The sequence below is a fragment of the Armigeres subalbatus genome, chromosome 1 (assembly GCF_024139115.2).
Source record: "Armigeres subalbatus isolate Guangzhou_Male chromosome 1, GZ_Asu_2, whole genome shotgun sequence".
Classification (NCBI taxonomy): domain Eukaryota; kingdom Metazoa; phylum Arthropoda; class Insecta; order Diptera; family Culicidae; genus Armigeres; species Armigeres subalbatus.
This window is the reverse complement of record NC_085139.1, coordinates 270,586,124-270,599,740: the sequence shown is the minus strand read 5'-3', so window position 1 is coordinate 270,599,740 and position 13,617 is coordinate 270,586,124. Positions and strand designations below refer to the sequence as shown.

The window sequence follows — 13,617 nt, the reverse complement described above, 5'->3', positions numbered from 1 at the left end:
TTTTGGACATAAATCCCAGCTTAGGAGATTTTGTTTGTAGAAATATTTTCTAATGCATTCGAGGATATGTACTCCAGAACAGTTGGACGGCCTAGTACATCCGAAAAAGTTTCTCAACGATTTTTCGTTTATATCAGAACGCCAAATAACAGTGTAATCCTTCGTCCTGAAGTAATAAAGTGCAAACAAACCCGCATCTTGTCCCTTTTATTCCGATGGGGAGAAGTCGGTAAAGAGAAACCTTGTCTTGTCAGTTACAGCTTTTTTACCGCTAGTACTTAAAGTACTAAATAAAACATTTGGCCAGACACTAACCCAAGTTATTTAATTTTAAAAGCTAAATCTCTAAAAAAAGATTGAATTTTCTTGTTGATAAAAACGGAATAATTTTGTTGACGAAATCGAAGCGTGATAAAATCGGAGCGTGCCAAAATCGGAACGTGATAAAATCGGAACATATCTGTAACTTTTTTATTTTTCAAGTTCCTTAGTCGCATACCCACCAAACAGCCTTTTTTTAAATATTTTATAATATTATATAAAATTTTCTAAAATATACAAAAAAAAATGTAGAAATTAAAATGAAAAAAAAATTGATAAAAAATTCTTTTTAAGGGGATTGCAGCATAAAATTATAAAATTTCCAAAAGTAACGGAATTACGAACTTGGTGTCAAAGTTTTTCAGAAGAACTTCTGCTACAACTTGTTTGAAGAAAAAATCTTATATGTTGCAAATTGGAAAAAAAAATTTCCATCTCATTTTTGGATTACGCTAAATTGAATAATAAAGGTAATATTAAATAAACGCGCTAAAACACGATTTTAGCCAGTGTGCACAGCAGCGAGCATCGGTTTCCTGATTATCAACTTATTTTTTCCCTTCTGATATCCATTGATTGTTACTAGTCGGGCATTGTATAAGTCAATCGATCCGTCAGTTGTCGTTTGTGTATTGTAGGCCCATTTCGAATCTTTATTCTTTATTCTTTATTTGGAGCAGAGAAAAGCCCGCTTGAGTAGAGCAAAATTCCTTCCTTCCAGCGGGCGCAAAACCTCATCTTCTTTTATATCAACATAAATTACAATTTCCAACAGATACAATATTTCTTAAGACTATTACAATTTTACAATTAAAGAATACTTAATTCCTATCCTGACAAACTATCTATCAAAGGGTGTTTGTGTTAGAAGCGGCAAGTATTCGGCAAAACTTTTTCCGAAGATTGGGACGAGAGAGGTGAAAGTCAAATTCAGTAGCACATCGATTGAAGATACGGCTCATGCTAGTAAATGGCTCGTTATGTCCATGATTTGTACGAGCACCCTGGAGGAACAAAAAAGAACTGAACCTAAGCTGACGACGGGGTGATTCGAGCGGTTTTGCCTCAGGAGGCATTTTTGATGTTATAGAATGTTATTATTTTAGCTAGCAAGTCCTCTTGCCAAAAATTACAGCCGTATCACGCTGCTTCGCCTTTTGGGTTTCTCCTTAATCTGTATATTAGAAAAAAGAACGAAGTATTCTTTATTGGAGTTCCTCTAGTAGATCGTCAGTGGTGCTGTTGGAGATGGGAAATTTTTTTCTTAACTTAATTTTCATTTTTTCAATATATTATTTTCTCCCGTAATTCTGACGTAATTCTTTTTTAGGGGTTTATTAAGAAAGTCCTCCGCAAATTGACAAAAGATAAACTTTTCTGGTTTAAAGTTTCGTCTGCTTATTCAAGGATCCACCTAGAATACCTCATGATATTTTTTCAAGAACTCCAGATTTTCATTAAAGTATGTTCCACGAATTTATTGGGCAAATTACTTCATAAACATACTAAACATTTTCATTAGAGGAAAGTCCATAATTTACGTATTAATTCTATCACAATTGGAATTCATTAGAAATTCCATTAGGTATTCGATACTGTTCAGTAAAGGGCCACGCAGAATGGATTCGTTGTCCGATTTCAAAGTTCAAAGGGTTCAGATCCGGCGACCACTCCGAGCTTAAAATGAATCCTGGTTCCGCAATCCAGAGGTTTTGTTTGCATTGTGAGCTGACGTCGAGTCCTGTTTGAGAACCCAATCCGTGGAACCGAAATGACGGGGCACGTCAACACGTCGATTCGACAACGTTCTGTAGAACTAGTTCCCGTTATGCATTTTGGCTGATCTTTACTTCTTCATGGACAAAAACCTGCGAAGTCCGATCATCGGCCCAAACCTCACCTATCCTGATATTTGTCGCCAGGGGATCGTGTCGGCATGGGCTCGTAATCTCTCTGGCAATCAAACTCTGTCGTACTGTTTATTCATGAAAAACTGCTGTACGTTGGAGAGTTTCTCGTTGGTAAACACGAGATTCTGGGCGGTTCTCTTCAGCAATGCCGAGTTTAATTTTTTTAGATGACACTCAACTACAAAAGTGATGCATACATCCACTTAAAATTAAGGCACAATTAGAACAAAGTTACGAGAGGTCGTTCAATAAAGTTTCATGTGCTACGTAATGAAAACTATTTAAGCATACACGCAAAAAAAAGCGTTCCCGAATTCGTGAGCAAGCAAAAGTACACCGTGATTTAATTCATGGTTTCGGGAACACCAGTCACGTTTTCCAAAACGTTCCAGAAAACGTGACTGTATTCCCGAATCCGTGAATATTGTACCCGAAAAAAATACACCGTGAACTCGTTTGTTCACGAATTCATGAACGCTTTTTTTGCGTGTATCAATTCAATTGCCTTATGCAACGTACACACCAGTCAAGCAGTTTGACGAACATTGACTCCACCCCCAAGAAAACGCTTCGGTTGCTGCTTTGTTGGAACGTGTGTGAAGTTGTTCGAACAACCATTTGACAGTTGGCAGCTCGGTTGGAAAAAATTAAAACGTTTTGATTTTGGTTTGAGTTGTCGGGGGTGGAGTCAAGGTTCGCCGAACATGTTTGAGCATTTGTATTGAAGTTGCACAAACCCCCATATATTTTTTGATGGTTGGTGCTCAAGTTGGCACTTCGGTCGTTCGTGTGTGATATTGTTGGTCGAATAAATTGATTGTTCGTGCCGCTGTTGGAAAAACTTGATGGATGTTGGAATAAACGAGAGGTGGAGTCAATGTTGGTCAAACTGCTTGACCGTTTGTACGTTCCATTACCCTGATTCCAAATCCTGCAGGATCGTCAAATGTACAAATTCGGGATGCCGCGCAGTCCTCGTATGCTGGTGCGTACTGCTTGAATGACTTGTTACTGATTGTCTAGAATGCGATAATTCACCTTAGATGGCGATACAGAGGGAATAAGACAAGTCCATTTTCTCAGCTTGTTAATACCCTACACAAAGGGACATTACCGTTAGGGCTTTGTAGCTGGGGCTGATTATATCGGCTGATTGGTGTGTTAATCAGCAACTCGTCGCCTTGATCGATTGGAAACAGTCGAAACACTGTACTCGCTTGGCCAGGCGAGTCCATCTTAATTCTTATCAAGTGGTTTCTATAAATGAAAGAACTCTCAAATTAATACTGGATTGATCTCACCACATCTCTGGATGGCGAATGGTTTTGTTTGCTTTTTCACACGAAACTCCGTTTGGTAACTGAAACGGGGTGGCATTGCGTACCTCGACTCGAAACGAGCAAACATACATACGAAAGGGATCATGTCATACATACGAAAGCAGATGCGCATTGAGGCCCTCTGAACAGCCGGAAAGATTTGATAATTTGCAACTCGAAGCTCCGGTCTAGACTGTAATATAATTCAGTTGTGAATGATAGCATACAAGTAGCTCATAATCACAAAAAAGCTAACTTTATCTACACCTTCCAACCCATCTAATCGATCCACTTTATTACCGAGTCCGTTCTAACCAGGTAGAGGTGCACCGTGAGATCGCACCTCCAGCCGATGGATTCCCTTTCTAGAAAAGGAAACCAAACCCGTCCGGATCGAACCAAAAATCTCCGTAACCAAGTAAGTAGGTGGGTATAGGTTCCGTGTGGACGTGCAAAAATGCGTGCGAAAATGTTTCCACGGAAACCGCGCGCGCAACATCAGCCACTGAGCCGCCACACCGCAGCATGCCTGCTTCGATGGGTGACGATGATGATGATAGGGCCACTGCTGCACGGCACCGGGCACATACGCTGACAGTGTGTGCAGTGCCGGCGGCCGGTTAATGACAAATTCATGTTTGCCCTCACCTTTCCGCACACCGACCGGCGTCCGCGCTCGGCATACAATCGAATCGGCGTGCGATTGTGTGCGCGATTTGCGATCAGGGTGCGCGATATAATACAAGAAAGATCGATTAAGATGATCAACCGCAGTACTTGGAGGGGCGACGGAGGAAAATGAATCGGTGCGGCGGCCGCTGAGATCGGTTCGATTCAGTTCTTCTTTCTTTTATCCCGACGTGCAAAGAAAAAAGAGCAATCGTTTGTGGTGGGGTGGGAATTCTTCACTCGTCCGTCACGGACGGTGGAAAGTATGTAGATGGTGCATATTTTTCAATTTGTTACGTACCGGCTGTCGAGTCGCTAACGGCGGCCGGCCGCCGACGCCCTCGGTCAACCACCACCTTCCACCCGCAGATTTGATTGGTTTCTGGTGTTAGTTTCGGTTCGGGAAGGCCGGGATTGGTACGGCGAACAAAAGCCGGTGGTTTCGTTATATCACGCGGTGCATTGCTGACATTCCGTCCTTGCCATTCCACGGCAATTTGCCATTCGAGGAATTTGAACGAATTTTTCATTGCAGTTCTGATTTTGTAATGATATTTTTTTTTATTGAAAACGGTATAGAAATGTATCCAACATTATTTCAAGTTAGACTGGAAGTGCCATAAACTAGAATTTTAATTCCACCTTGACAGTTTTCATAATTGCGTGCGTTAAAATATATGACATTTTGATTGGAGGCATCTTATCGAGACAAATTTATCTGCCGCCACTTATCGAAATAGATACAGGAAAAGACCATGTTACTGTACTAGGCTAAAAGCGGCGCATAAACTAGGTGACTTTATCACCCGACAAGCTGCGTAGAAAACGTTGAAAACGGACGCCACTCGGCAGACTATATGACATTTTCTCAGCCGCACTTCGATGGCGAATTGCAAATGAATGCGTCGACGCGTCGCCGCGCCGTTGAACTTTAAATTGCTAAAAGTCAAACGCACCGCACCATCATCATCGTCGATGAGCACTGGAGAGCAGTAAAATGCCTAGATGTGGAAAATGATTATGTGTGCAAAATTGCAACTGCAACTGTAACTGCAAAATGCAAGCACTGCTGTGTGCCTCTAATCGAAGTGGGCGCCACTACAGCTGACGCCATTTTTACGATCGCCTGGCGCCCAATGGCGTTTTCAGCCTGGCGCGCTAGAGTGTGCTGCCGCCGCTGTCGACGATTCGGAAAGACAACGGAGGCGAGGTTTTCAAAAGGATTACGACCTACGGTTTAATGTACGGAAATGTACGGACGCTGAGTTCCCTTGTACGACCAGATGCCCCCGCGACCACAGTTCATTGCTTTTCGATCAAAATTTTAATGACCGCGGCCACACGTCGCCGCCTTTGGCGTCGTGCAGTACTAGAATGCTTACTCAAGAAATAATTCACCGCTTTACCGTTTGTTTGTAAGCGAGAAATTTAAATCACTGCTCTTTGATGTTTCGACACTGCTTTCATGTGTTGTGACCGGAGAGGGGGTGGTGAGGTGGTGACCCTTGCGCAGTTGGGGGAATGCCCAACGGTCGCCATTGATGGACCCGTCGTCGTCGAGTCAAGCAGGTCGAACACATAAAAAAATCGCGATGAGCTCAGTGTTAATTGTCGAATAAATGTCGTCGTGCCGTTATGATGAGAGTATAAAAAATGCCGACGTCGCGGTTCGTCCGCTTGTAAAAATACACTCCAATTGCGGGGTTTGCCCTTTCCGTTCCCGTTTGTTTTCGTAACGTGGCGATGATGGCGAGCGCCATGAAATTAGACACTTTCTAACTGTTTGACTCCAGCGCGGCGCGCGCGACATCACCGGGCACCCACGGGAGAAGCGCACTAAGTAGGCCCGCATTGACAAATTCGAGCCAAAACAACAACAGCAATAAAGCGCAAGCCAACATGGGGGAAAGACAAATCAGAAAGTGTGCGTGGAGGTGACTCAAATCGCAGACAAGATTGCAGGGCTGCGCCGTGCCCGTGTGGGATGTTGTTGATTCGCTTCTCCGCGCGCGCGGTCGATTACACTTAACCTAGAAAGTGGCGCTGGAGCGTTTTGTAGAGGTTTCGCGCGAATTCGAATAGTATAGTAGGGTAATTTCAGGATGATGACAACGGCACTGACGGTAGGCAAAGAGGAGGCGTGTCAGGTGTCACCTTCAGTTGCGCTAAAGTGACGGGTTCGATGAGGCGTATTTGTGTCTTCAACCGCTCGATGTCATATTTCATAGCTCTTCAAATTACACAGAAACAAATTCAACACTTTTTATTGCGCTGCTTCTAGCCGGAATGCACGAATGGAAAACACGACTATTACATAGAAACAAGTGCAATGACAATTGTTAACCAGTTGGTAAGGTAAATGTATGACAGGGTCTCATAGCACGAACAGCGTCCAGTCACACCTCACTATTAGATTAATTCTAATAAACAGTTCTCTGATAATACAACATCAGGCATTTGGCACCAATACAACTGATTTCTATTGCTTTCTTTTAGATTCTCTGTAAGTAATGAATTTTAGGAGGAGTGATATAATTTATTATTTTGTATTAATTATTTATTTTTCACAAATTAAGCCAATTTTATTGATTTTGTCGCAGAATTAATAAATTTACTCCAGGTGGCTGCATTTGAATCAACTTTGAGAACATTTCATGTTGTACTTTTCTGCACGAGCGGCTCATTTTCCGCCCAATATCCATAATTTTCCCAGAACTGTCAGATAAATGAGTGGCTGTCAGTTTGCAATGGAAATTCTCGTAATGGACATCCGCTGTTAACCAGTTAGTTTCCGCCGTAAAATTGTGATAGAAATTATCCCATCGAATACAAACGTCAAATAAATGTCAACGCGCTAACAGGTTTCTCGGGCGAACCGAATGTTCGTAAGTGGTTTCTGCAGCAAATGACCGGCACGGTTCCGTTCGAAAGGATTAACAATTGTCACTTTGAAATAAAATCCAATAAAAATGACCAACTTTATGGGTCCAATTATCCATGACGGATCCCGTCCGCTATAAATATTTGAGCCACTGCTACTGCAGCAACAACACGGCACCTGTCAGGCGTATGTCACTTCCTTCGGCGGTGGTGGTGGCGCACATCGCACGCCGCTCCATCAATAGCAACAACAACAACAGCAACCGTGCGACAACGCCGGAACGGGCGCATTCACTTACGTCTGCTCTACGCGATCATAAATAATTAATTTAATGTTTATACTAGCGCTAGACGTTTTGGCCGAATCACTCCGAAAAAACACACGAATTTTCACGCAGAAATCATAAATTACCCGCGAAAGCCAGGGGTGCGCAAAATCGGGCAACTAACTCAATCGCTGACAGCTGCGCAGTGATGCCAGATCACGCGGCGGTGATATTGAGAAATTTTCCGCGAGCACAAACAAGCATTAAGGGATTTGCTCCAGAATATAATCCACGGGATTTAAAAGCGAAAAATGTTTGCATACTTTGAAAATCGACGCAAATTTCCCAGGATCTGGCACGCGAAGTGTCACTTGACCTTACACGCGGCCACGGCCTGCTTCGATGATGCGAAATTATCGCGAATTGGTTGACACATGTGCACGGACGCGGTGGTTATTAAGGCGACACTTCTGGAATTTTTCGTGTTCGGATTTTAATTCGTAGCGTAGCCGTAGCGGATAGACAGCCGGGAAGTAGATCAAGAAAGCTATACTAATGGAGAGGAAACGCAGCAACGTGTGTGGTGTCATCTTCGGCTGGCGGCAAACGATCAGACGATGATTTATGGCACGTCCACTAAACAGAATAATATTTTCTTTCCGATGGTGGAAACGTGTGGAACTTCAGATAGTAAATCATCCGGTCGATCGTTCCCGCAGGTAAGTCCCGATACCGCCGTCGCTGTCGTTGCCGTCTTGAATAGCAGGGACTGCATTCGGCGGCATGACTATCAATCTCCATCCGATTAAGGTCGATGACAGTTGGGCAAACACCGATCGATGCGCTGGTGAGTCCTCTTCATAAAAAACCGCGATGCGACGAAATGCGTTCTAATCTAATCGATCGGTAAACAACACCACGCAGTGCGCACACCTATAGATGCGTCGACGTAGATGTCGCGATGGAATGCGCTCGGTCAACATTACCCACCGGCCGCTGTCAGTCGCCGTACGTCCGCGGCTTCTCACAGCAGGCGGTTGATGATATCGACGATCCAATCAGATCGGTTCATTCAAAGCCTACTGCTTGTATACTATTTATGATGGTGCATTTTTCCACGGGTTATTTACGTTGAAACAAGAGCTGCTTTGTGTCGATCAATGAAGATTGTTTACACCAGCAGCGCGCCAGGGCAGTAGGAATTCGTACACGAACCGGTGTATGTTTGTGTAAACGTATACAAAACATCCGACTGGCAAGATCTAGTAGCCAGGAAGTTCGGTTGTTGTTTGCGCTGACGTCGGCTGATCGGCTGTTTGCCTACTTCTCGGAAGGTTCCTCGGAATAGAGATTTATTTTGTAACCGAAGAAAAGAAGAACTGCATTCTTCTGCGGAGTTAGATCAGACTTGGCGTCGTCGTCTTCTCAGGAACGTGTGTTTGTGGGAACAGGTAGTTGCCGGTGAATGGCTGGCCGGACACGTACATGCAAGATTGAGCGATTCAAGGTAGCCGAGGAAATTTTTCCTCGGTTCATTGTTCTTCAAATTCTTCTTTCGCCCTCGGCTTCTTCAGTTTGCCGCCGCCGCTCGCTGCTGCATTGTTAAGTTGGCCGCTATTGGAACCGAGGGAGGCAGCACGGAAGCGACGAGGCAGATTGGAATTTAAGAATGAACCCTGCCAGACCAATAGCCGCCGGCTTCGATGCCTTGACTAGAAGAAAGAACCGTAGTCGTAATCTTCTTCCCCGCAGTTTCATCTCTTCCCTTAACCCACACACACCTTTTGTATTTACACGACACTTTTATGGCTCCAAAAAAGCATCGAGCTGTTGTGTGAATGGAAATGCGAGGTGAACAACTGCCGGAGATAATCGGAACCGATCGATCCCATGAAAAGCCGTAAAAATTGCTGTGCTTTGAGTCGCCCACCCTGGTGGTAGCCCCTGCGAACGAGACCAAAAGCCATTCCGCTCGTTTCGTCCGTGCCCGCTGCCGTCGTCGTCATCGTTCTCGTAACGAATGAAAATTAATCATATTTCTTAATTTTCCCTTCTCCCTACGCTGATTAACTCGGAACGCCGCCTTCGTGAGCCCATCATGAGGCATTGATTAATTGCGGCCGATATAAATTGAATTTACACCTCGCTTCGTCGGGCTTCGGGGAGCTCGGACGGCTTCTTGAGACGATGACGGATGACTGCGTGAAGAGTGTCCCGTGGTGTGCCGGCAATTATGGATTTTTTTTTAAGAATTACAACGATTCGGGCAATATAAAATAACTCGTTCAAAAGGGGAGCTTAACGGAGGCAGTTGAGGGCAGCCTCCTACGATTTGATCGACCCGGTGAGATGCTCGAGACATTGCGGCAGTAGGCGTTGAGTTAGGGCGTTCGTAAATGAAAAAGTTCGGTTCGAATTTGGATCGTAGTCTGCCGCAATTCGTTTCGGATTTTTTTTCTTATTTCGTGGAAGGAGCCATCAATTAATAAACGCCCAAACGGTTTCAATGAAATCGGAATTTGGAATAACTTTGTTGTCATGAAATCTCAAGACAGTTCTAGGAAATCGATTTGAGTTGGAGCAGATTTAAGTAGTAAATGACAGTTTTGAATATGACAATCTTTGATGAATCAGAGTGCGGAACACTTCAGGAAAAAATATATTTTGAACGGAGGGGATATTTGATTCTGCGTGCCATTATCCCATAATTCCTTTACTTTGTAAAGATGCGAGAGCCAAATCCGCAGACAAGATTCCCGAGGTGTGAGTTGTATTTTAAAGGCGCCATCCGTGTTTTCCTTGTTTGTTTACGAGAAAAGTGACAATCAAGTCATATTTGAAACGCTCTTTATCGCCACGGTTATCTGATCATATGTTTAGTGTAGATTTGTTGTAAAAATAGATTGATTACGTTATTTCAGCTAATGAAAAGTCACTTCCCGTGTGCTTGTTCTACTCATCGTGAGTGCGTTCGTTCATTTGTTTGAAAATCGTATCATGTTTGTAATCACATCGCGTAACTTTTCTGCCTTCTCATCAGAGATGTAGCTAAGGGGTGTGATCGATTACTCTGTCAATATACGTTCAATACGCACATAAATAGTGTTACAGAAAACATACTAATTTAGTGATCTTCTCTCTATTTCCAGAATGTTTATTTGGCAAAACCTTACGTGAACTCGGATCGACATGGTTCGCCGACCTGGGCCCTCCATTCGGCATCATGTACTGCCTCAAATGTGAATGTGTACCGGTAAGTACCGATCACCAGTTGCTCCGTCCAGAAAGCAATCAATTCAATCAGATCCATCCTTTCCCACCTCATCTACTCAGACCTACCCGACTATGAATAGCATATTGCGCCGCTTCTAGACTTACAGTGTGACATGACTTGACCACACAAACAGTGGGACCCGATCGCAACAGCAAAACGGGTTTCAGGTCTCTTGGCCGGTGGTAACGCCATTAACTAGGCTGCAAACGAGCGAAGGTGGCGCCTCGCTTCTTTCGCGACCATAGCACACTGCGATCCTGTCAAAACTGCTGTCCGCCGACGATCAATCACCCCGACCCTGGGCTGCTATGTTTTACTTCTTTTATTTACATTTTTTCGCAAACTAATTGTCGCCACTGTCGTCATGGGGCAGCCATAAACACCCTCCGGAGAGTGGCTAGATAGGCGCCTACCGTATAACCGATTCGTCGTTGAACTCAATGGAGCACAGCGAGACACGAGCTTATCAAAACAACCTGCAATCGCGTTATCTCACCCTGGTTTTTTGTTATCACCAACAACTTCTCTCACAGACAGAGGCTATGACAGCGAAAACGACGACGACGACTACGGCGACGATGCGAAGCAAATAGAAAACAAGAGATTCCATCTACCCGCGGTCGTTTAGCATCGCCTCCCTGACCATCCCCCATCACCAATATTATCCCTGAATCGCGTTAAGTACCGAAGTAATTCACCTTTTTCTAATGCAAATATTGGCATCTGCCATTGTACCACGTCTGCTCCACAGGTGCAGAAAAAGCGACGAATCGTGGCACGTGTCCAGTGCCGGAACATCAAAAACGAGTGCCCGAAGCCGACCTGCGATGAACCGATCCTGCTGCCCGGAAGATGCTGCAAAACCTGTCCCGGGGACGCACACAGTAAGTTGATAAAAAAAAATCTTGTTTTGCACACATCTGATTTATGTATAGTCAAAAAAGGTGGTTCCTCACGCGTAGATGAGATGATTATTACCAAATCAAAGCTCTCGCAAGGACGGGGCTTGTTGAAGAAAGCGAAGATAAGTGAGCCTACGTCAATATAAATGTAGCCAAAATCTGACAATGGATTTGCTTATCTCTGCAGCTCTATTTATGATATTGCGCACGAGTGTTCGTGCAATTATATTTTTCGCTAACCCTCGTGAGCTATGATCGTGAAATTAGATCGCGTTCAGTTGAATGCATGCTAATGAGTTTAAACTTTTTAGTTTTCTTTGGAATGAGGAAATCTCATATCTTGACTAAAATTTGACAGATAAGAATTTTAATAATAAATGAACTGCTTAGCTGAGATATCGGCTGAAATTCGCCAGAAAAATAATAAAAAATGTTGATCGCAACTGAGCGTGTATGTGGGAGCAAATTTAGTTCCCGAGCCCGTCGCGATCCTCAATTTACCCGCAAAAGGCAGTAAAACAGGACAAACATTCACTCAGTATGTCACGCTTTTTTATGAGGGTGGCGCCAGCCGATTATGACCCGCACTCTAATCATAGGCATGGACATACACTTACCTACACACAAACATACACACGCGCCCGCTGAATGGCGCCGCATGGAACTGGAAGCGCGCCGTCCGTCGTCCGCTGCTTGCTTGCTTGCTTGCAAAACCCAGCGGATTCGCGCCTATCGACCGTGGTGCGGGCGACGAGCCGGGTCGCAAATGTGCGTTCGTGCGTACAGTATTTGATCCTTATCGCGCAACAGCGCGCGGAAGCGGGCAGGGCAGGGCAAACGAAGCAAAGCTTTCAATTACCCACAAACGTTTAGATAAACGTCAGTCAGTCAGTCAGTCAATGGACGCTTGAAATGTGTGGTGGTGCACGGTCAAGTGGCGCGATATCGGTTACGTTGCCCATTAACAACGCCTACTGTTGTGAGCAGTCAGTGGGGCCGGATGTCAAAGCACGAAATAAAAATCGAGAATGGCAGGAATCATTCTTAGACTATTGGAAATGAAATGAAGTTTTGAAATGTAACATTCGGGATTTGACTCAGAGGAGCTACACATCAAAACTGGCATCACTGGGATGACTGCCACAATCAAAAATAGATCCATCAATAAAACACTTTGTGTCGATTCTAAGAAAATTTCGCCGTAATTCACTGGAGGACACCTGTGTTCTAAACTCAGCTTTTGTGACAAATAATAAACATACGCTGATTGATGACCTATAGGCTAATAAACATTTGTGTTATTCATGTTTGCCCTTTTTACTGGCTTATATGTTGCTGGGAATAGGGGCTATCGCAAACCAATGTTTAATTGTTTGCTAAACGAATATTTGCACACTCGTGCTGTTATGGAACAGAACCTCGACGGGCTCGAGGAAGCGAATATGGCAATAAGGTGAAAGCGTATGACTATGCGTATTGCCCTTTTAGGAGCTATTCACATACCACGTGGTGGATCAGTTTAGATACACGCCACCCTCAGCGTGGACAACTGCCCATACAAATTTTTAAAATTTTGAATGAATCGTAGACATTTGTCATACTCTCCCACTGCCCTCGAACTATATGGACAGCTCCTTACTTATTTTGCCTGACATCGATGAGCTATTATGAACGATTTGGTAAACTGGCACCACTGGAGTCATGACACCATCAAGTGGTACAGCTCCAGCGATTATTGATAAGAGCGGATTCGGAATATCTACACTTATTAAAACCAAAAATAGCGCAATGTTTCCCGATCGCTAATGGCACAGCACTATAACTCAGATGTTGTCGGATATTGATTTGAAAACGGTTATTAATAGTGCATTTAATTTATTCAGACGATCGTCGAAATATAAAATCTATCGCCACTCCGCTCGATTCATAATTGCAGGCCATAAGGCCATAAATAAGCACATAACATGACTGGATTGTATGAAGTATCGAGTAGCGGTATATGGAAGAAAAAAAGTGTGACATGAGTGTTCGAAAAAAACAGAATGCGCATCAAAATGTTAATGGTAGTTTTTAGCT

General features: G+C 43.8%; 1 protein-coding gene across 1 annotated transcript in view; it reads left to right on the top strand.

Moving 5' to 3' along the window:
• The window catches only part of LOC134207560 (dorsal-ventral patterning protein Sog), a 100,324-nt gene that overhangs the window by 45,702 nt on the left and 41,005 nt on the right, over window positions 1–13,617 (top strand). The window contains exons 2-3 of the mRNA XM_062683268.1: window positions 10,515–10,618; window positions 11,391–11,523. Of these exons, the coding sequence (XP_062539252.1) occupies window positions 10,515–10,618; window positions 11,391–11,523 (237 nt within the window). The remainder of the gene's footprint in view (window positions 1–10,514; window positions 10,619–11,390; window positions 11,524–13,617) is intronic.